At 44.6% G+C, this 24452-nt stretch overlaps 2 protein-coding genes across 2 annotated transcripts in view; both read left to right on the top strand.

Annotated features, from left to right (window-relative positions):
* The window catches only part of Pex7 (peroxisomal biogenesis factor 7), a 60049-nt gene extending 47077 nt beyond the window's left edge, over positions 1 to 12972 (top strand). The window contains exon 10 of the mRNA XM_042672773.1: positions 12510 to 12972. Coding sequence (XP_042528707.1) covers positions 12510 to 12578 — 69 coding nt within the window. The 3' untranslated portion in view covers positions 12579 to 12972. The remainder of the gene's footprint in view (positions 1 to 12509) is intronic.
* A 6916-nt stretch (positions 12973 to 19888) lies between these two features.
* Slc35d3 (solute carrier family 35 member D3) lies at positions 19889 to 22082 on the top strand. The gene is made up of 2 exons (XM_042673848.1): positions 19889 to 20327; positions 21250 to 22082. Exons 1-2 carry the CDS (start codon positions 19889 to 19891, stop codon positions 22080 to 22082), a joined length of 1272 nt encoding a protein of 423 aa, XP_042529782.1.
* Positions 22083 to 24452: the final 2370 nt, after the last annotated feature.

Raw genomic sequence — 24452 nt, forward strand, 5'->3', positions numbered from 1 at the left:
GAACTAGCTCCTTTTTCTGAGAAGTACATCTATTATTGATGTTTTAATTAGACGAGTGAACCTGTTTTCTACCCTAGTTTTAAAAAAGCTGTAATGTACTCTTTGAAACATGACAGTACCAAACAAAAGATCCTATGGAAATAAACATTAAGTATTCATTACCTGTGCACTGTAAGACCCAGACTGGAATGAAGTGGCACCTGCAACTCCTCCATGCCCATTATGGGGGCTCCTCACTGAGCTGATTTCTAGACCCTCCATAGACACACCTTATTAAAAGGAACCTTGTGAGCAGAGGGTTTATTAATCAATGATACTCATCCTTCAATAGAGATTATATTGCAAGGCAATATATTTTGTCTGTAGCCTAGTGATTGCCATCTGTCTTTTCCCGTTGGATAACAGAGTCTGTGTGCACTGCAGTAGTGGTGGTTGTTGAGTGTAGCTAGGAAATAGAATCGCGGTCTTGGAGATATACATAAGCAGGCGGCTCTACAGCATAATGCACATTCAAATGGGCCAAAAATCTCTGAGCTCATTCAGAAGGAATATAATTTTGAAGTTGTGAGATCCTAGAAATAATTTATGCATTTATTCTTTCAATAAATGTTTTCATAGTCCAGACCTTGTAGATACTGGGAATTCCCAGTGGGATAAAAATATATGTGGCCTTGCTTTCATGAAGCATTTAATCCAGTGTTAAATCAGATCATCTCACAAATGGATATGAATGGGTGATAGTGACAAGTCTGAGAAGGAGAAGTGCATTGTGACTTACGAGCTCATAATCAGGGTAGGTATTTCACCTGTGTAAGAAATCCACAGGATGTGTGGCTCACTGGACATCTGTGTACGAGCAGGTGTGAATGATAGGAAGAGAACAATGACCATCAGGCAAAGGAAATGGTATGTGCAGAGCCTGTGCTGGCGGAGCAGAGCTAGTATATGCAAATGCAAACATGTCTACCTTCCTGACGTATTATGGTATTCCACAGTAGAATTTTTAAAATATACATTGATTTACTTGTCATTAGAAAAAAATTGAATGTTGATGTTGCTGGCTGAATTGGATATTTCTCTGTACTGATCTGCTTAGGCTATCAGAACAAAACAGCACAGAATGTCTGGCTTAAACAACAACATCTTATTTCACAGTTCTGGAAGCTGGACATTCCAGATCAAGGTCTAGAAGGTTCACTTCCTGGTGAAGGCTCTTCCTGCCTTGTAGATAACTACCTTGTCACTATGTCTTTATCCAGAGAGAAAGCAAGAGGGAACAGCATATAGCAGGTCATGGGAGAAAAAAATGGTTTGGTATGAGTAGGGGACAGCAAGAAGGCCTTTGTGGCTGAACTCTAGAATGATAGAGGGAGGGTGATAGGAAATAGATAGGGGCCAAATTATGTGGGGCTTTGTAAACCATACTGTGTTTTGAGTCTAGCAGTAATTGTATTATAAACCTATTGGAGGCTTAGAATCACAAAAATGATGGAATATGATTTGTGTTTAAGAGGTTCCTTCCGGTAGTTATGGGATAATAGCCTTTAGATAGGGGTGAAGGCTCGGAGGTTAGTTTGGAGTCTCTTAAAGTAATCCAGGCAAGAGACAATGGTGAATTTGAGTCCTGGGGATGAAGAGATGGAAAGATTCAGGATATGTTAGGTTGCACTGTATTAAACTGCTGGAACTTTCATATAATTCAACCTAACATTTCAAAGATAGCAGAAGAAATACCTGATGGATTGGAAATGTGCTAAGAAAGAAGCAGCAGATGATGTTTTACTCCTGGGATTTGGAGACAAGTTGGGCACTGGTTTGATTTAGTGAGGAGGAAGTTGGGACAGGAACAATTGAGCTGTGTTTGAGTTATCTCCTGTTAGACATTCAAGCAGATTGTCTAAGTAGATATGGCTTGTTCATCTCAAGGGAGAGTTTGTATGCAAAACTAAAAATGTGTGGCAATAATGGAACAAGGGAAGTGAGGGATTAGCAGTATATCAAGATAAAATTCTCACTGGTACATTTAAAGTGAGATAATATTATTTGAGGGTAGATTGTGATAAATTCAGCATGTATATTATAAGTCCTATGATAACCTTTACGAAGTTTTAGTAAAAGACACATAACTATTAAGGCAGTCATGGTGATAAAATGGAATGACAAAAATAATTTCTTCAGCATAATAAACACCATACATAAAAATCCCTCAGCCAAATCATGTTAAGTGAGGTAAGCCAAGCTCAGAGAGACAGTCAGTGCATATTTTCTCTCATTTGTGGAAGCTAGATCTAAATACAGCCAGACATGATAAATTATATAGGACTCTAGGCATTCACAATGAGACCGAAGGAGGATATTCTAAGGGGAAACACAAAATCACAGCGCCTCTGTGCCTCTGATTATATAAAATAATATTTGTCAAAATGAACTCCAAGAAATGGAATGAACAGGGTTTTCTTGCTCGTTTTGTTTTCCTTTCTTTCATCTTGTTTGTTTCTCTGTCTTTGTGAAAGGTAAAGGGAGCACAGAAATGGAAGGACAAAGGGTGAACAGTTTCAGCAGTGGTCCTCACCAGACACTATCTTGAAACTAGACCATACAACTTGTGGGAGGGAATGGGAGGGAAAAACTGGGAGAGAACAAAGGCAAGGGTGACATTGTCCAAAAAGAAATATACCTCATGACCTGATGTGCGTAACTGTAACCCTTCTGTACATCACCTTTATAATGACAGTAAGAATAGCCCCACAGCCATCCTTGACATCACAGTCAATAAACAGACAAAACGGCTCTTCTCTAAGTCAGGAACAAGACAAGGATGCCTGCTTCCACCATTGTATTCATTAGAGTTAGTACTAGCCAGATGAATTATCCAAGAAAAAGAAATGAAAATAATTTAAATTAGAAAGGAAAAAAGTAAGATGTTTCTCTCTTTTCAGGTGATATATGAGGCAAACCTTTAAAGCTAACCATATTGCCCAGCTGTAATTCAGGTACTCAGGAGGGCAGACTTCAGAAGGATGGCAGTTTGAAGACAGCCTGAGCAAAAAGTTAGCAAGACCCTTCTCAACCACGTGTGGTGCCTGCCTTGTCATCCTGGCTTCATGGAAGATTGTGGCCCAAGTTAGCCTGGGCAAAGATGTGAGACCCTACCCGAAAAGTAATTAAAGCAATGAGGAACATGGCTCAAGTGGTAGAGTACCTGCATACCAGGCACAAGGCCCTGAATTGGAACCTTGGTGCCAGGGGAGAAAAATTGTAACAAGTCTAAATACCCTTATTAAAAAACAGATAAAAAGCTAGATACATAAGGAACTTTGAGAGGCCTTTTATGTTCAGACTGTGTGACCTAATGGGTTTTGAATTTGTTCTTCGTTTCAAGACAGGGTTTTCTTATGCAATCCAGGGTAACCTTGAACTATAGTTTTCCTGCCTGAGCCTTCCGGAGGCTGAGATTACATGTATGCCTCCACACCTGTCTGGATTTTGGATAAAAGAAGAGGTGTTCTAAGTCCAGTTATTACCTAGTATCAGTTTCCTATTATTATATGACTATTCCATGGCTTAGTGCCTTAGCCAGACCATATGTTTTATTTGCTCACAATTCTCTAAGTGAGAAATTTGGGCCTTCTATTGGTCTCACCTGGACAACTCCTCCCCTCACATGGTTCCTATTATTTGGTGGCTTACCCTGGGTGTGGCGGTCTCAGTGGCCCTCATTCATACCTTGGCCTTCTAAACAATGAGTCTCTTGTGTGAGTCTGGGCCTCACTTGACCATTCTGCACATGTAAGCAAGCCAGGGCAAAGGCATCTCGCGGCTAGATCTGGAAGCCACATACTGTTCTTTATGTGGCAAAGCCAGTTAGAAGGCCAAGCTAGATCCAGAGACCCGGGCATGGATGCCTGCTCTTGAGTAGCTGTAAAGAATTCTGTCCTCAAGTCTGCCATTATAACTTGAGTTGATGTAATTGATGGCTTCAGTTAATTTTGACCTATCTTATTTATTCTTTTATAACATTGGGCAAGTTTACTGATTGCAGGTTACTTTTACCCTCTGTTTATATTTATTCTCTGAGAACATCTCTTTCTCTCACTTCTTAGTACCTTCCTGGCTGCTTTCAAAATCCTGTCATTCCTCATGACGTCACCTTAGGGCTGTCATAATATATTCTGTCTTAGAAAAGATTTATCTGAGTCAATGTTTTTATTAATCCTATTCTTTTTAGCTTCTTTCTTAGAAGTCTGAAAAAGAAAGCATATCCAAAGGCATTCTTATACCTCCTTTCTTCTTGACAGAATGTAAGATCTTATCTTTAAAGGTCTAAGACTTGACAAACAAGCCTTTTGGGGCCATTCTTTAAGGGCAATGGGCAAAGAAATACTCCACGCCCTCTCTTGTTAACTGAGATGAAGTTATCTTTCATTTAAAATTTTTCTTTTGAGTTTTTTTTTCCTATGAGATCATGACTCATAGAGCCCTAACATTTTCTCTTTTTTCTGTTATCCTTGATTCTAAATTAGATAGCCCTTTTCTGTTATTAGACTTGTGATACCAGGCTTGTTCTATACCTGCTTATATAATTAGACTCTTTTTCTGTATGAATTTGTCTTGAGAATTCTTGACTTTGTACTCTTCAGTGCCTGTCCTGTTCTTCTCCGTGCTCATTTAGTGCTTAGTTTAGTATATATAAGCTGAGGACAGGTTCGCATATCTTTTTTACTTTTTTTTGGTCAGTTGTGGGTCTTGAACTCTGGGCTTGGGCCCTGTCCCTGCGCTCTTCAGCTCAAGGGGAGCGCTCTACTGCTTGAGCCACAGTGCCACTTCTGGTTTTCTAGTGTTTTATTGGAGATAAGAGTCTCATGGACTTTCCTACCCGGCTGGCTTTGAACCATGATCCTCACATCTCAGCCTCCTAAGTAGCTAGGATTACAGGCGTGTAATCCTAAAAGTTCGCATATCTTTATACATTCCTTTTGGGTATCATTAATTCTCTCTTTAATGGTTTGTTGTTTTGGTGGTACTGGGGATTGAACTTGGGATCTTAGAAAGATGCTCTACTACTTAAGCCACACCTCTAGCCTTTTGTGTTGGTTATTAGAGAGAAGGTCTCACTTTTCCCCTTGGCAAGCCTATACTGAAATACTCCTGTTTGGTGCTCACCCACATCATTAGGTGACAGGCATATGCTACCATATTCAGCCATTATGCTTCTCCTGGAACTAGTATGGACAGGTGTGTACCACCAAACCCAGCCATTGGTCAAGATGGAGGGAGTTTCATGAACTTGAAACTCCCTCCCCAGTCTCTACCTTCCATGTAGCTAGGATTACATGCTTGAACCACCATATTTAGTCTCTGAAGTAGACATTATCAGTTCATGTCAAGATATTACCTCTATGTATTTAATAAAACTTAACTATTTTTCATGCTGGAGTTTGGAAAATTACACTTAGAAGATTACCCCTAAATCTAAAAATGGTTTTTTTCCTCATTAATAAAAAGACAAAAAAAAATTTAAAATATATATATGACATCTGTATTGAAAAATGCATTTATTTTAAATGTACAGATTAATAAACTATGCATCTAGGCAACCTCTATCCAGTTTAAGACACAGACTACTTCCAGCTTTCCATGTATTGCCTATAAAATCTTACTCTCTCCTTTCCGGCAGTAACTGCTCGTCTACTTTTTTCTTTATGTATTCATGAAAGGGGTACTACTAGGGTTTGAACTCAAGGTTTTGCACTAGCTACGGATGTGTTCTACAATCTTAGTTCAGGCTGGCCTAGGTGATAATCCTCCCATTTGCATTTCCTGTAGCTGTAGCTGGGATGACAGGTATGTATCACCTGTATGGTGATACTCAGGTTTGAAATTAGGATGTTGTGCTTATAAGGCAAGTGCTCTACCACTTGAATAACACCCCAGCCCTTTTTATTTAGCTTATTTTTCAGACTGAGTCTGGCTCACACTTTCTGCCCATGCAGGCCTCTTATGGCACTCTTCCCACTTCTGCCTCCTGCCTAGCTAAGATTTCAGGTATATACCACCACAACCAATTTGCTTTTTTTTTTTTTGAAATTGAGGCTTGCCAAATTTTTGCATAGGTGAGACTTGAACTGCAATCAGCCATCTTTGCCTTTCATATATCTGGGATTACAGGTTTGCACTACCATGCTCAACCCTTGTGAATGCATATTTTGTAAAGTTGTGATTATATTATATGTATGAATTTCCATATTGGGCCTCCCCAAATGCTTATTGAGGCCCTGAGTTCAAACCCGGTGGCTCACGGCTGTAATCCTAGCTACTGAGGAGGCTGAGATCTGAGGATCACAGTTCAAAGCCAGCCCAGGCAGAAAAGTCCGTGAGACTCTTACCTCCAATTAACCACTAGAAAACCGGAAATGGTGCGGTAGAGTGCTTGCCTTGAACTGAAGAGCTCAGGGACGGCACCCAGGCCCAGAGTTCAAAACCCTACGACTGACCAAAAATAATAATAAGAAGAAGAAGAAGAAGAAGAAGGAAGAAGAAGAAGAAGAATTATTTTAGGGTCATGCATCCTAGGATTTATATCTAAATCCATTTCCTCTTAGATATTATGTCTTAAGATTGTTAGAGGATAAAAATGTTCAAAAATGTCCAATATGCATCCACAAAATTGGACTTTAGGAGGGGACTAGCATTATTGTGTGTCCTGTTTACCTTTTATCTCAGGTGATACTCTCTGTGTCTGTGACAGACTAGCCCTGGAATTGCAGAGAGCATATCCTGGAGGCATCGAGTATCTCAACTCCTTCCTCCTTGATGCTCTTGTAATTATGTGAGTTTTTAATTTAATGGCACATAACAAGTACTTGATGCTCTCCCTGAACCTTGGAACATCGCAGGCAGAGCAGTGGGATCTCAGACCCTATGTCCCATGGTGGATGAGGTTGGCCTGCGTCTGCTGGCCTTGCACAACATAGGCCACTCTTGTAAGATAGTTCCTTACTGGTGACATTCCAGCCACTGCCACCTGGGGCTCCTGCTCTGGAATCTTCTTATGCCTTTTCCTTCTCTAGGCTATGGAAGCATTGCCTCTAAAAACCAAGCAAATCACTTGATCAGTCATAATGAATGGGCTGGTTTTTCAAATTTTAGATTTAGCTGTGAGTGATGATTTTAAAAATCCTCCTCCCTAATCTCTGTGCCTGCTTATCTTGTTCATTCTTGCAAAGGAGGCCATATGTCACTCAGATAATTACAGTACATTTGAACACCTTTCCCAAGGGCAAGAGCAATTGTCCCCATAATTGCAAGAAAAGAATATAATTCTGAATAAGAAATGGAAAACTCACCAATAAAGCAAATCTCACAATGGAGCAGTTGGAATGCACTGTTAAATTAACAGCTCAAATCATTTGAGGTGAATTACCTTATCAGCAGGTTGTATAAATGTTTTAATAAAGTGGAGGGAATCGATAAAACTAAAGAACATAAATGAATCTCAATTTCCCATGTATCTGAAGTCTGGCATTTTCATTATAATGTTTTGGTTTCAAAAAGCTACAGTTCTAAGAATATTAGTGTGAAGTGTCTTCTGACATATTTTATCTGCTCCATGAGTGGTGAGCTTTCCAGCAGGACCTCCTTACTGGGAACATTGGTTTCATTAGTAGCTTGGGTCTGTGGCGTGGCTTGCTCAGTATTGAGCCCAAGGGAAGTGCTGGAATTCTCATGTTCTGCATAGCATCTGGAAGCATCGCCACACTGCATCTGTACTGATGTGGGCTGTGGCCGCGACATACTCAGAAATAATAAGCCAAGCCAGGTGCTGGTGGCTCACACCTATAATCCTAGCTACTCAGAAGGCTGAGATCTGAGGATCACGGTTCGAAGCCAGCTTGGCAGGAAAAAGTAAAAATGAAATAAAAATGGAACTTACGTAGAAATATACTGTATGAATATATTTAATTTTCATAACATGGAATAGGGGCTTCTGGAAATAATGATGAAAATCAAGTCTCTCTTCAAAGTTTACATTAAGCACAAGCACAAAAACGTGGCATTTAGACAATGTTCTGAGGGTGAAGACCTCAGAGCACTTGGGCTTGAGCTAAAGGAGATCCAGCAGAGCTGATGGCTGATGGATTAAAGAATGAATTTTCCACTTGAATATCCTTGGGCAGACCTGCAAGCTCCCACCCTCGGGTGGCCAAGAGTACCCACTCCATACTCTGTGAGGGAAGAAAGTGAGCTAGGCCATGGGGCCCAGCCATCAGCAAACTCCAGGGCACCTGCAGAATACCCTCTTCTCAAAATAGTAACCTTCTCAGCAACCGTTTAGTTGCTTTGCGAAAAGCTGGAACTTTGGGTTCTTCATTCACTTTGATTGGTCCCACTGCCCCGAACACGTCCCTTTCCTCATCATGCCCTTTGCACAAAGGCCAGTAGTTGTCTCAGTCTAAACTCACTCCTGCTCTAAGCCACAGTTTCGTACTTCCTCCTGAAAGCACCCTAGTCTTCAATGTGGCCCCTCCTACTTTACTAGGCTCTATAATTGCTGTCATTGTCCACATTACCCTGCAGTAGGGTGGGCCTTTCTATCTGTCTTCACAGGACTGGAGCAGAGTCTTGTTATATTTCTGACACTGTGGAGGTTCTCAATAAATCTTTATTGAATAGATGGAGGGAAGCATGTGTGTCATAGATACTTTTGTAATGCAGAGGAATAGTTAACTTGCCAGCTCCTAGGACCTCAAAGAAAACTTTCAGTGAAACTTCTCTAAATAATATTCATGATCTCAAAAACCCCATATTTAGGGCTGGGAAGGTGGCTCAGTGGTAGAGCGCTTGCCTTGCATGCATGAGGCCCTGGGTTCGATTCTTCAGCACCACATAAGCAAAAAGAAAAAAAAAGCCAAAAGTGGCGCTGTGGCTCAAGTGGTAGAGCGCTAGCCTTGAGCTGAAGAGCTGAGGGACAGCGCCCAGTCCCAGAGTTCAGGCCCCACGACCGGAGCCCCCCCCCCCCCAAAAAAAACCCATATTTACCCCAAATCCATAAAACTTGCTGCTTTTACTTTTACTCAAAACTCTGACCTCAGATCCGCAATTCTCTATGTGAGATACTTGCTACTTAAGATCTTGGCAGGAGGAAAGCAGACTTATACAAGGATTTATTCACATTTCTTCTCTCTTTTTTTCTCTCCCTGTCTCATCTTATTCTCTTGCTCTGTTTCAGATAGGGTCTTGGCTTTTGCCTCAAACTGTGAGTCCCCTCCTTAAGGTTTGTGCATTTGTAAGCACTTTTTCCCTTTACTCTTGGTAGATATCGTGTGAGCTTCCTGTGTGCTTCCATGACTCTGTCAGCAAATTAGACAGTGATGCAGCTGTCATTTGACAGATTCTACACAGGCCACCTCCAGAGTCTTCTAAAGGGAAGCCTTCATTTACTTTTTTATTTGTTTATTTATTCATGGAGTTGGTTTTAACTCAGAGCCTTGTGCTTGTTAGGCAGGTGCTCTGTCACTTGAGTCACATCCTCAGCTTTGTTCCAGGTAAAGTCTCACACTTTTTGCTTGGAGCTGGCCTTAGACTATGACACCAGCATCATATCTGGGTTCACAGGCATGCACCACCATGCTCAGCTCCCCTGATTTTTACCTCCTCCCTAGCTAGGATTTCAGATGAGTGCTGTCACATATCCATTGTTGCTTTGGGTGTTTTGTTCTGATTTGTTGAGATTTGGGTCTCACAGTGTTGCTTGACCTCAAATGTTCCCATTTCAGCCTTTTGAGTTGTTACAGGTAGATACCACTGCAGCTGGCTTCCTCTTCCCGAGTCCTCCCCGTTCTCTTTTCCCACTCCGTATCAACCTACTAGATCTGAAACTTCGATTTTTAAAGTGAAATGGCAGAATATGGCATATGGTGCTTTCCATTGGTTAGTGGCTTATTACCTTTTCTCTACAGAGGAAGAGAAGTCTTCCTTAAGAATATTTTAATCCTGAGCTTGAATTCATTTTAATCATCAACAACAAAAACCCTGAGCACCTCTACTTCATGGCTGAGTAGGATGTGTGGGTTATTCAGGTTTGAGATTAAAAACAACTACAGAAACAGTGAAAGAAGACATTATGTATTTTTTTCATAGAATCACTTATTGTTTTAAATGAAGGCATGTATCTCAACCAGAAAATTGAGCATGATATCTGTATATCTCATTTGCCTTTAATTTCATGCACAATTTTAACAATTATCTACCCTCTTTTTTAGTATAATTATGTACCCTCTCTCCCCATTTCACAATGTTTGTTCTTATAATTGAATATCTCTTGTTTCTTACTGTGTTATTATCCTATTAAAAAGTAAGTTATTATGTTCCTTGGAAGCGATGGCTCCCTTGTTAAGACAAATTAACATATATTCCTGTACATGACTGCATTAGCCTATATCCCCATTCATGATTGTGTTAACCTGTATGTCCCGTGTGTGTGTCTGTGTTAAGATCTTCAAAATAGGGATATACCTGCGGTAAAAAAGGGTGTGAACATGTGTCATCAATGATTTGTGTTTCATTCATTATATAACTCATATAAGATTTTAGGGCTTACACCCAAAGAAAAATAGGTCCAATAGTTTCCCATATTTGCAATAATTAGTATATGTCTAGGGTAATCTTATCAAATGAGCAGAAGAGCTCAAAAGCTATGTATGTGTGACCATATAAGAGGATGCCAAACGAAATGAACCCCAAGATATGGACACAAGAGGTTTTTCTTTGTCGTTGTCATTTTTAATGTACTATGTGATTTTTTTTTTGCTTCTTTTGTATGTTCTTCCCCCTATGGTTTATCCACTGTTACCACCGTATTTGATTTTGGTACCCTGCATCTTGTATATACATTTATCTAATTTGGGTAGGGGAAGGGGAATAACAAAATGCCGAAATAAGGTCACAGGATGATCCATTGCAACAATGATACTTACAAGACACTGTTGGAAATGAACTTTATAGCTGTTGGGGGAGGGAAGGAAGATTAGGAGAAAAAGGAAGGGGTAAAAAATGTAACTGTAACCCTCCCCTCCCCCCCCCCGCCCCCCCCCCCCACAGCATCTTTACAATCAAATAAAATTTTTAAAAGAGATTTTAGGACTAGCTCAGAGGAATCAGAGATCAGACACATATAGGTAATCACTAAATGCTGACATGAATTTTCTGATAGATGCAAAATTGGTCTAGCCTCACGGCACTGAACTGAAAGGTCTGGTGTCAGTTCTTAGAGGAGGCAGGATCCGTTTTCACCGCAACCTTTATGAATGCCATCATTTGCATTGCGAGGAGTTTGCTATGATACACAGAACTGTAAACATAATCTAGTCAAAGACAATCCAAGGCAAAGCCCAGAGTGTCCTCAGACAACACCGACATCCCAGATACATAGTGATGTTTTAGCTCTTTTCATTGTTCTGCAGTTGTCTAGCAGTAGGGTAATAGGCAAAGATGTAGGGATGGAGCTGAGAAAGAACAAAGGTGGGTGGCAAAGGAGGTCTACCCTGGGTACTGTCTTGAAGGCACCCAGGAGAGCTGGGTGGTCCAGGAAGCTGGGTGAGTGCTGGGCAGGATTCCTCCTGACAAGCTAAAGACCCTTAGCCTGTAAAGCAGATTATTTATTTCTTTATTATTTATTTTCCTAACATTGCTTTTGTCTTTTTCTAAACAGACTTTGTTTTACAAGGTCTTTTTTTAAATGTTTGCTTTTTGATGGTTATTTTGGAGATGGAGTCTAGTAAATTGTTCTGCTTGGGCTGGTCTCGAAACTGCAGTACTTCTGATCTCAGCCTCCTGATTAGCCAGGATTACAGGCATGAGCCACATGTGCCTGGCAACACTTTTTTAACCTTAGTGTAAGCCTCTTTAAATGGCTAGAACTAGATGGGATTTAATTCACTAATGGAGCTGAGTTATTGTTTGCATTGATTTGAATCAGTGTATTTATAAGTCTGTATCGTTACAGTTTTAGATCCGCCTGTGATTGATTAGTAAGTCAAGCATAGATTTCTGAACATTTGCTGATTCAGTGGCCTTGACATGTTATTTGAAGTCCTGAGTGAGTAAGAAACCAGACTGAAAAACACTGAATAAGAATTCAGAACCATAATTTCTAAGTATGTTGCATTAGAAGCCTGTCTTGTTTCTGATTGTCTTGTATGTAATAGTTGACACTTGATCCACTGAAAGTCCAGTCCAAGCTCTTGAAGAAAAATACATAAACTTTATGTGTTAGGAGTAAATTAACACAACATGGTGTAAAAACTTACACCTCAGCACTAAGTAAGTAATGACTGATGGTGCCTTCTATGATGGACTTTTTTTTTTGGGGGGGGGTGTTGTGGGGCTTGAACTCAGCCTGGTTGCTGTCCCTGAATTTTTTTTGCTCAAGCCTATTGCTCTACATCTTTGAGCCACTTTGAATTTCTGTATACCTAAGTGTTTCTTTGTTCTTCGTTCTTGTTTTGTAGGTAGCTGACTGTTCCTGGGATGAAACAATAAAAATATATGATCCTGCATGTCTTGCTGTTCCTGCTTGAGGTGCTCAGCCTTGCTCAGAAACAGGCTGTTGCTGAAGAGCTGCTTAACAGCAAATAAATTAACTATTGAAAGCAGACATTACACATTGATGTGCTATTCAGATTCCTCATTTTTTAAACTTTAAACTCTGTTTGAAGCAGCTGATAAGAATTTGGGGTTCACTCTGTAATCCTGACACATAAGCCATATTTCTTAAAATCCTAAGGTATAATTGATGTTATAGTATAGCATAGTATCCATTAAAATGTTATATCTGTACTATAAAATGAATTAAAACATGGGAGATCAATGATTATATGAATAGTAATATATTTCATTTTTAATTTGTCACTTTTGATGTAAAATAGAATCACTGCTACTGGAAAAATCAAAATAAACATCATCTCTTGGTTACTTGTGATATTATCACATTCTTTTAAAGTGTGTGCATGAACACAATACTATATGTTATATTGATATAGATATGGGCTGTAACTTTAATTGCTCACTATTTCTTGAACATCTACTATGTACCTGAACAGTTAGATATAGGAACAGTGCCATGCTTTAAGAATATGGAATAGGGCTGGGAAGGTGGCTCAGTGGTAGAGCGCTTGCCTTGCATGCATGAGGCCCTGGGTTCGATTCCTCAGCACCACATAAGCAAAAAGCCGCAAGTGGCACTGTGGCTCAAGTGGTAGAGCGCTAGCCTTGAGCTGAAGAGCTGAGGGACAGCGCCCAAGCCCAGAGTTCAGGCCCCACAACCGGACCAAAAATAAATAAATAAAAGAATATGGAATAAGCCAAGGTTTGTGTAACTCTAGCACTTAGGAGGCTGATGCAGGGCAAGTTCAAGACCTGTGAATTAAGTTTGCTTTTTAAAAACAAGGACTAGATGTGTAGCCCAAGTGGTAGAGCACCAGCCTTGAGCATAAATGCCAAGTAAGCATGAGGCCCTGTGTTTAAAAACCATGGCTGGCCCTTAAGTTTTTGAGAATTTTTAACGAACAAAATATACTTGGAATAACTAGAGAAAAATAAGTTCAAGCATATAGACTGTTATATTTGTGCATGTCTTTCTAAGACAACAACCTAAGATTCCAAAAGAAGACAGCATACATTGAAAAGTAGACCAAAAGACATAGTGTGGAGCCAGGAGAGGGACTTGAATATGCACAGTGTGCCTGAAGGATCTAGAAGGTTGTCGCTACCAACTGGAGCCACAAGTACCCACAAGGTCTCTAGCTTCATAAATGGGAAGATCTCTACACTTCAGTGCCATCAGCTCTAGGCCTCCGACCATGTCCTCCCAACAATGACCACCAGGCCTGGTGTACAGATGTCGATGGTAGATAAACATTTGTTAAATGAATGAAAGATCTCAAGGAAGGCACAGCTCTTCTTCTTACATCAACAATACTAATTGTTTTTAAGTGACACTGCTTAATATAAATGGATGGTAACTAACAAGGTGCTCGACCTTATCACTGGAGTGGCACATGATACACTTCCTGGGGTTCTTCTGTCCTTCTTCCCCTCATGAAGAGGGTCCACAGTGGGTGTTCTGTACAGGCAGAATTTAATAGCCCCTTAAAAGTGCCTAACCCACATTATATTTACAGTGAAGTGGAATTCTTTATTTTTCTTTTTGAAGGCAAGAGATGACATTAGCAAAATGATTTATCATGTGCCTTTTGAAACATAACCTATGATTTAAAAATTAGTATCTCACAGAGCACGGTTGTTACCTATAATCCCAGAACTCTGGAGGAGAAGGAAGCAGGAAGTTTGTGAGCTCCAGACAAGCTTGGGCTCAAAATAAAACAAAAATAACTCCCCCATCTCTTTTGAGTCATTTCCCCCTATAATCCTGACTTCATGATACATAGCTCAGGCTCTTAGAGTCTTGATATGATAAATTATTGCTGTCCGATTATCCAATGTGTCCTGGAGTGTGTATGGAAAGAGAAGCATGAACACAGCAGGATTCTCCCCTAAGAGACAATGTACAAGATGCTTGATTCTTGGAGGCTCATAGCTCAGCACCTGGACATGCCTTCCAGCTTTGAAAAATCAGCCTTCGTCTCCTGATGACTGATTCTTTAGCTCTCATCCTTTCTACCTTCTAAGCTCCCCCTGTATCTGCAGTGACAGAATATGAACGAAGGGAAAGGCAGCTCACTGCCTTGTCCCCATCCATGGGGATGGGGACAAGTGTGAGATGCCTCAAGTGCTGTCCCTTTTCATCTCTAACCTCTCTATAAGGCTGCCCTGCTTGTTTTCCAGACAAGGAAGCCAAAGTTCTCAGTAAAAAAAGTCACAGTAGCCAGGAAGTAATGAAACTGTATATGAAGCCTGAATGTCTGAATCCAAACCTGTAGTCCTACTGCGGGCCTCCTTTAAGAATTACAGAAATCGGCTCACAGAGAAAGTTAAGAAGTAAAACTGCTGACTGGTCATTCCTGAGTGAACTGACAACATCGAGTTTCCAAGTCTAAAGAGCTGAGATGCTGAGCCTGAGTCTGGGTGCCCTACTGAGGTCCATCACTGCCAGGAGCTACAGGCTGACAGCCAGCTGGCCTTTTCATTTTTGGCTCTTCTTAACCTGTAACTTAGCAATAATTTCACTTTTTCAAAAATGAACTCTTAGCAATTCCTTACTTATATTGAATAATTCCTGCCTTCTCCACCTAGGTCCCCCTCAAACCACACACTCATTTTGTTGCAGCCAAACTTATCTCCCTCATAGACCACCCCTACACACGCTTTTTTATTTATTGCTAGTTTAGGTCAAGCTATTGTCTAAATGTCATCTTGCTCCAACCCCTGCTCCCACTGTGATCTGAGGATTACAGTTCAAAGCCAGCCTGGGTAGGAAAAACCATGAGAATTTTATCTCCAATTAACCATCAAAATTTTTTTAAAAGCCACAAGTGGAGCTGTGGCACAAGTGATAGCCTTCAGCACAAAAGCTTGGGGACAGTGCCCAGGCCCTGAGTTCAAGCCCTGAGTGGCATCCACACATGTACACACACACACACACACACACACACACACACACACACACTACTGACATGGAAAAAAATGTTGCTATTGATAGATGTATTAGTGTGTAACAAATTGCCCCAAATCTTAGCAGTTAAGCCATGCACGTTGGAATAGGTTGGGAATCCAGAAGCAGCCCAGCTGATTTGTTCTGCTTGGATTCTCATGGCATTCAGGTAAGCTGTCTCGGTGGCAGCCCAGGATCAGGTGTCTGTTCATTCCTGTGATTGTTAGCAGGCCTCAGTCACTCAGCATGCAGGATTCCTGTAGGCTGCCCAAGGTGACTCTCCAGCATGGCATTTGTTTTCTCCAGAGTAACTGCTAAAGAGAAAAAGCCTCGGCCTTCTATAGCCACAGCTTAGGAGTGCCATGCCCTTACTGCTGCCATATTCCATTCCAAAACCAACTCTGACATGGTATGGGAGAAGCTAAGAAGTGTGTGAATGTGAAGAAGCAGGAGGTTATTAGGCACTATCTTGAAGGCTGATTACTTCAAAATGCTTTTTAAAAACAGCACATTACAAGCAGGGAGCCCGTTGCCTGTAATCTTAGCTACTCAGGAGGCTGAGATCCACAGGATCGAGTTTTGAAATCAGCCCAGGCAAGAAAGTCCATGAGACAGTCTCCAACATAACCAGCAAAAACAGGGCCAGAAGCATGTCTCATGTGGTAGAGTGCCTGGCTAGCAAACAGAAGATCCTGAGTTCAAATCCTAGTAAAATAGTAAATTACAGAAGCATGTACATTATGATATTCTAGCTTTCTTCCTTTGAAGGGAGATGTTGTGTACACATATCTATAGTGAAAGGGCTGAAAGGTAGCCAGCTATGTGCAGTGGATGGAGAATGAGAACATTGTTATGATATAGCATATTTACTTGTTATTTTCAGAGTCTGTTTTCCCTTTACAAACTACAATGAATGAGCATGTGTTACTTTTCCAATTTAAAATAATGAAGGAATAAGTTTGACAAGAAGTGTACTGATTACTTATTTATGTAACTGTAACTCCTCTGTACATCACCTTGACAATAAAAAAAATTAAAATAAAAATAAGTAGGGAAGAGGGTTTAGAAAAAGTATTAGGGTAAATATGAACTACATTATATGCATGTATGAAAATATTATAATGAAACCCTTTTACTAGATACAACTTAATATACACTGATTAAAAAATAAATAGGTCTGGGCATGGTGAAGCACATCGTAACCTCACTCAACTATTCCATAGATGGAGTTAGAAAGATTGTGGTCCAAGGATTGAATGGCAATAGCACAAGACTATCTAAAAATAAGTCATGGGGCTGGGAAGGTGGCTCAGTGGTAGAGTGCTACTTGCCTTGCATGCATGAGGCCTTGGGTTTGATTCCTCAGTACCACATAAACAGAAAAAGCCAGAAGTGGCGCTGTGGCTCAAGTGGTAGAATACTAGCCTTGAGCTGAAAAGCTGAGGGACAGTGCCCAAGCGCAGATTTCAGGCCCCACAACTGACAAAAAAAAGTCAAGAGGGCTAAGGGCATGACTCAAGTGGTAGAGCAAAAGCTTAACCTACCAAAAAAAAAAAAAAAATGAGCACAAAGGTAAAAAAAAAAAAAAAAAAATGTCCCAAAACCCAGTTATCTGTTCCCAGGAAGCCTCTCCTACCTGTCAAGCAGATTTAACTGCAGTGGGGGCTCGCCTGCTTCCTGCATCAAGATGTCACAGCTGCCTGAACTGCATGAGCCACCTTACCTCTATCTGTGAGGCTCAAGGACAGCATGCTCCTCCTTGAATCCTCCCTGGCTAACAGACTTCCTAGCAAAATACTTGCTCTATAGGTTTGCTGGATGAATGAACTGCAAGATTGATTGGATGCCACTAATAGTTATTGAGTAGTTTCTAAAGATAAAGAGCTTGTGTCTTTGTTGGTGCTTGATACCAGTTGTTCAAATAGCTATCTGGCCTTTGGTCTGCATTCCTGTTCAATTAACCTTGCCAAAGATAGTATTATTCCCCCCTACCGCCCCTTAGTTTTCTCCAGGAACTTATCTAGTTACAGGTTTATAGATGAGATGATTAAAAAAATTTAAACCCTAATAACTATATGCAATAAAGTAGAGAACATTGGCTGCGTCTCGTGCCACTGAACGTTTCCAGTATTAAGCTGAATAGTCTTTGCCGAAATGAGAAAGGTAAGGTAGCTGACTCAGCCCCCAAGCTCCCTCCTCACGTTAGGATGGCAAATGGAAGCAATTATAATTGCTGGCAGAAATGAATCATTCCAAAACTAGGTCTGTACAGCTACTTCTTCATGATACTCACTTAAGAGGGCCGCTATTGTAAGTGAATGGCTTTAATTGGAATGGTCCCTAGAAACAGAAATCTATGATTTCTTGAGGTCGTACAGAGAGTGACTTTTCCCATTTTATCTCTGTGTAAATTCTGAATAAACACACACATTTGAGCTGCTGCTCCGGACTGCATTATGTCCTAAAGAAATAACATAAACTTGAAACCCTTACATAGCCAGTAGGGTGTTACAACCCAAGTTAAGCAATAAAACCCAAGAGCTTCCAGAGGAATCAGAAGCATCCTCCCCCCCTCCCCCCAGCCATGCTACCCAGTGTTATTCCTGGAAAGCTAGCGCAGCGGATGTTCCTGAGTGCCCACCTATTGGGGACAGCCGGGTGGTTAGTCCATGCTCCCATGGGCCAGAGCTCTCGGAGCAAGTGAGCGCCCACACTCAAAGCTGGCCCAGAGGCAGAACTGCAGTGAGAATGCAATTCCTGATGGGTTCTTTTGTTTTTGGTTTTAATTGGGTTTGTTTTTCTTCCTGCCGTGACGCTAACAATCGCAGCTCCAACACCCGAGCTGGCGTGCGAGGTGCAGTACGGAGGTGAAGTCGAAGGGCGAAAGAAGTAGACCCTGCGTGTGACGGCAAGGCGGTGTGGCGTGGAACCGCGGTGGCACCCCCGGTGAGCCCAGAGGAAGAAGCGCCGAGGCGGGAAGGGGCGGCGCGCGCGGTCGTCCCCGCTGGGGGCCGCGCCTCACCGGCCTGGGCCGCACGTGTCGAGGAATCAGGCTGTGTCTGCAATTAGGGCCGCGGTTGAGTTCCTTGCGGGGCGCGGGGCGTTACTTCCCAAGGAAGGGAGTTCCGATCAGACTCACCTTAGTGGGTGCAAGCACCCGAAAAACAAAAACAAAAATATATACACAATTCTCTTCTGCTCACAGCCATTTTCCAGGCACAGACTTCACAAAGTCTGAGGGGCCGGGAGAGATGGAACCCGCACCTCTCCTCGTTCGACTGCCTAAGACGGCCAATGGCTGTCTCGCAGACCTCCATTGGCTCCCCGGAACCCCAGAAAGCCTCCCAGATCCCCGCAGGATGCCGAGCCCGTTTCCCATTCCCGCCGTGCCTTCTCACCCCGCCCCATCCCGCCCATTGCCCGCACCCCTCGGTGCACCCAGACCGAAGTGACTATTCACCCCGCACTCTCTGTTGCTGCTCTCTTGCTTATATTATATCCACCCCCAGGACCCGAGATCTGCGGGGGGCCGCCTGCCCGCCCCCCCCCCCGCCCCGCCCCAGCAAGCACCGTGGAGCGGATCGCCGGACAGCACCGGACCAGAGCGCGCCACGCCTGGCACCGGAAAGGGCCAGCTCGGGGTGGAAGCCCGCCCCGATGGAGTGGGGGGGGGGGGAGGGAGTCCCTTTAGATGTCGGGGCGTAGGCGCTCGTGTCTTGAATGCCAGGGGCTCCGCCACGCGTCATCACCGACGGCTTCTGCCGGGAGAGACCGTGGGCGGAAAACTCGCGGCGGCACCCGAGCAGCAGGGCTGGGGGCGCCGTCCCTCGTGGCCGCCAAAGCCCCTGTTGCTTGTGATCGCGGTTTCGTAGTGCCCGGGATCCCCTCCAAACCGTGACCACTGTCGGAGACACGAGGCGGCACGCGTGGGTGCTGCATGCCCGAGGGGCGCAGGCCCACTCAGCCCTGCCTGCGGCGGCCGCCGCCTTCCTGGACGGGGAATCCGCGGGGGGACACAGCCCGCCAGCGACTTCCCAGTCGCGGTCGCGGGCGTTCCCGCCGCCGCTCTCCGGCCGTGCCCCCACCCCGCCACTTTTCGGAGCCACCCACCCCCGCCTCCGCGGAGCCGCGGGGCAGTCGGGCGCGGAGGCGCGGAGCCGCGAGGACGCCGGGCTGGAGCTGCCCTCCGCGGCCGAGCCCGCGCGCCCGGGGTGGGCGCCCTCGCCGCGCTCCCCTCCGCGCCGCTCCCGCAGGGCCCGGAGCTCCGCCGCCGCCGCCATGCGGCAGCTGTGCCGGGGCCGCGTGCTGGGCATCTCGGTGGCCATCGCGCACGGGGTGTTCTCGGGCTCCCTCAACATCCTGCTCAAGTTCCTCATCAGCCGCTACCAGTTCTCCTTCCTGACGCTGGTGCAGTGTCTGACCAGCTCCACGGCGGCGCTGAGCCTGGAGCTGCTGCGGCGCCTGGGGCTCATCGCCGTGCCCCCCTTCGGCCTGCGCCTGGCGCGCGCCTTCGCGGGGGTCGCCGTGCTGTCCACGCTGCAGTCCAGCCTCACGCTCTGGTCCCTGCGCGGCCTCAGCCTGCCCATGTACGTGGTCTTCAAGCGCTGCCTGCCCCTGGTCACCATGCTCATCGGCGTCCTGGTGCTCAAGAACGGCGCGCCCTCGCCCGGGGTGCTGGCGGCCGTGCTCATCACCACCTGCGGCGCCGCCCTGGCAGGTGAGCGCGCCCCGCCCGCGCTGCCACGGGGGGACACTGAGGCAGACAGGTGGACGGCTTGGAGGGGAGGGGTCGTTAGGCTGGCGAAGGTGCGCTCTCCGGAGAGACCCCGCGCAGCCTTGCTCCTCCCTCGGGGGGACCCCCGCCTTGTTGGGGTACGCGGTACCCCCTCCCCGTTCTTCCCTCCCCCCCCCGCCACCCTTTCCTTCCGAAGGGACGGGGGCGCGGGGTCTGAGTCCCAGCCTCGGACTGAGCCGGAAGGAGGGGGGGGGGCCGTGAACTTCCTCGGGTCACGCGAGGCGGGAATGGAGGGGGGAGGGCTGGGAGTGACGCCCCGGAGTTCCCGGGGCCCCTTGGGGGTCGCGCGGGGCGGGGGCTGCATTCGCGAGGAAGGGGCGGCTGTCTGCGGCGGTGGCTGAGCCTCGGAAGCCATGGGGAGCCAGAAGCCCCCATTCCGGGGTGGGGTCGGCCACCTCCGCCCTCGGCGGGCTCGGGGTTCTGAGCCCACTCCTGGGCAGCGGGGAGAGAGGGGGTGGCAAGAGGACCCAGGAATCTGGTTGACCTGGGTGCCAGCTCCGGGAAGCCACCGAGCTTAGCCCAGACCAACTTTGATCTCCACGGCCTTTGCCGTGCGTGGACGGTGGAAAAAGGGGCCCGGGAGGCAACTGGAGTCCGGAGAGGCACCTGTCGCGAGCGCACTGCGCACGGGACTGCGCTTGGCGGTCCCGTTTTTGCAGCCGAGGCGCGGGGCGCGTCGGTGGGGCGCTCGGGAACTTGGGTGGGCACAGCCGGAGCGCTCCCATCCCATCCATGCCCGTTCCCGGGGTGCCCTCTCCCCCCCCCCCCCCCGCCCGTGAGTACTGCCCTTCCCCCTCGCGCCAACTCGCTGTCTTCTCTTTTCTTCCCGCCCGTGCTCGTGCAGGCGCTGGCGACCTGACCGGCGACCCCGTCGGGTACGTGACGGGCGTGCTGGCGGTGCTGGTGCACGCCGCCTACCTGGTGCTCATCCAGAAGGCAAGCGCCGACACCGAGCACGGGCCGCTCACCGCGCAGTACGTCATCGCCGTCTCCGCCACCCCGCTGCTGGTCGTCTTCTCCTTCGCCAGCACCGACTCCATCCACGCCTGGGCTTTCCCCGGCTGGAAGGACCCGACCATGGTCTGCATCTTCGTGGCCTGCATCCTGATCGGCTGCGCCATGAACTTCACCACGCTGCACTGTACCTACATCAACTCGGCGGTGACCACCAGCTTCGTGGGCGTGGTGAAGAGCATCGCCACCATCACGGTGGGGATGGTGGCCTTCAACGACGTGGAGCCCACCTCTCTGTTTATTGCTGGCGTCGTGGTGAATACCTTGGGCTCCATTATTTACTGTGTGGCCAAATTCCTGGAGACCAGGAGGCAAAGCCACTATGAGGACCTGGAGTCGCAGCAGCCGGAGGGAGAGGAAACGCAGCCAAGTGGAGACCAGCTGCCATTCGAGATGGAGGAGCTGCCCGGGGAGGGTGGAGATGGAAGGTCAGCGAGTGGGGCGGGAGCAGGTGGCTCGGCTCTTCGGAGTGGGCCGGAGGCCAGGGGCAGCCCCCCAGGGGCTCCGCTGGTCTCTGGGGGCTCCCTGACCCCAGCGAGCTCCGAAGAAGGTAGTAGGAGGTCTCTAAGGGATGCTTACTTGGAAGTATGGAGATTAGTTCGGGGTACCAAGTACATGAAGAAGGATTATTTGATAGAAAATGAGGAGTTAGCCAGTCCTTGAAAGGGACAGGCACGTATGTACATATGTACACACTGTTATTTTATATGGTAGAAATACTATTTTAATGCCAGGCCTCCCAGATATATTCCTTGAAGGGTGGAGAAGGGAGGCTAAAAAGGAGCCCACAAAATTAGCACTTATGCTGAGGTGTGTGTGTGTGTGTGTGTGTGAGAGAGAGAGAGAGAGAGAGAGAGAGAGAGAGAGAAACACCAGGAAAGCACTTAACACAGTCAAACTGAAGTTGGACTCAGCTTCTGCCTTCTGGCTCGTTTATTTATTTATTTATTTTTGCCTTTATAACCATAACCAAATATCTGCATGCACCAAAAGCCCCTGGCTCCCTCCTAACAAGAAATGAGTGTACAAATGAGAACTGCACTTAATTTCATATTATATCCAGGGGCACATTTTTTGATGCTAATTAGACCTACAGTTGTTTATTATATTATTATTGTTATTGTTATTATTATTGCTTTTAAGTAGTTATACAAAGGGGTTTCAAGTCAACATGTCAGTTTGTGAGTACAGTGCCTGCCTCTTGATCGATGTCTTTCATCCCCCACCTCTCCCAACCCTACCCATTCCCTCAAATTACCTGGTTCAATTTTCACATATGCACATTATATATTGTGACTGCATTCACTCATCCTCCCTCCCTCCATTCATCTGCCCTTGACCTCTTCCTCTTCAACACTCGGTTCAGCTTTCTGGTATTCATTTGGTTAAAGTGTAAGTTCAAAGGATTTACATCAATGGAACATGGAATTTCTCTGGCCCAACTGGCCAGAGCGTAAGGTTGAAGTGACATCTATAAATACAACAAATTGTTTACTGTTTAGAGTCATCTTCAATATCATGTTTACTCAAGTTTTTCACTTGTTTCTTTAAAATAAGTGTTCTATTGTTCTATCTTCTGCTGATAAGAAATGTTGAAGTTATTTTGAAAACAAGAGTTTGGGGACTTTAAGTGTGAAGTCTAAAGTCTGCTTATAGGAATTGTAAATGCATCTTAATGTTGTCTTGGTTCCTTGCTTTTTAGTATATATTATTGAATGCTGTAACCTTTTCGGAAGCCAGTTATCCTGTTGAATATTCTTTTAGGCAAATACAGTGGCCAAGATGTCATGTCATATTGACTTCTGCGGGCCAGAAGAGAGCCTATCCTATAAAGCTAACCCCAAATTGCACTGCACACCCCAAACTATATTACACAAAAAGCAACCGCTAGATTCACATTGTCATATTTTTCTATCTCAAATTTGTCAAAATAAAGTATGAGTTTATCTGTTAAGAAATGTTGTTAGGAATTGGTTTTAGAGATACTTGTGTTCTGTTGTGTTCTGTTCTGTAGCTTGGGTGTGTCCAACATGTTGTGTGGAGTGTCAAGTGTGTAGTTGTTGGCCTGTTCAGACCTCTCTAGGCAAGCACTCTCTTAGGATTTTGTCTCAGGGCCTCATCTGCTAGGCAGGTGCTTTACTGCCTGAACCATGCCCACAACCCCTAAATTCACATGCACTTTGATTTAAAACAATAACCAAACTTTTTCCAGTGAAGGATACCATCAGAAAGTAAAAGATCCTCTCATATTTCTTGAATGAAAGCCATCCACAGCCGACTTTTTCAGTTCACATGTGAACTGAAGTAGCCTCCACTAAACTAGAGACCTGGATCCGCACCTACAGGACAGGCCCTGGACAACAAGGATGCTTTACTTGCCAGCACCTCTTTGAGACTCTCAGACGGTGTCTTTTTTTGTTTGTTCATGTCCAAAACTCAAAACAAAACAAAGAGCATAAACAAGACTCAAGTTTTTCACTCCAGAAGCTGGTCAGCAGTTGGAATTGTAGTTTGTGATTGGTCCTGGTTTCCTGATTTTCACAGGCAATTGATTGCTTCTATAGGGGACTCTACAAGATCTTCAAGATGTAAGAGCTTCATAGGCAGCATTTAGAAATGGACAGAATTATGATGCTTTTTTAAAAAAAAAACATTAATTTTGACACCAGCTTGCTAGAGGGCAACATCCTCTCCCAGAGAATTAATGAAAAGCAGGGAAGTTGAACAATATCTATTGTTAAATATCACTGTCAGATAAATGGATAGAATGATTGCTTTTCTTTTTTGGCAATATTTATGTAGAATTTATTCTATCTAAAAAACATTGGTCTGGAATAGATTATCATAGTTTTAGTTAGAAATTGCTAATTTCAGAAGTAAGCCTTTTTGTTTTTACTTTAAAAAAGAATTAAGAATGAGGATACTTACAACTTCCCTCCTGATTTATACCCAAGCTTATCTGGTCTGAATGATTGCTTTTCACTGAAAAAAAAAAAAAAAACTCTTTAGTTACAGATGTGAGTTGGTATTTAC

Source organism: Dipodomys spectabilis, unplaced genomic scaffold (assembly GCF_019054845.1).
Source record: "Dipodomys spectabilis isolate Male_0828 unplaced genomic scaffold, ASM1905484v1 ptg000001l, whole genome shotgun sequence".
NCBI lineage: Eukaryota > Metazoa > Chordata > Mammalia > Rodentia > Heteromyidae > Dipodomys > Dipodomys spectabilis.

Bases quoted from the DNA above. Each gene is read 5' to 3' on its own strand.
- Slc35d3 (XM_042673848.1), top strand. From the start codon at position 19,889: ATGCGGCAGCTGTGCCGGGGCCGCGTGCTGGGCATCTCGGTGGCCATC. The intron at 20,328-21,249 runs GTGAGCGCGCCC...GTGCTCGTGCAG, and splicing joins CTGCGGCGCCGCCCTGGCAG to GCGCTGGCGACCTGACCGGC.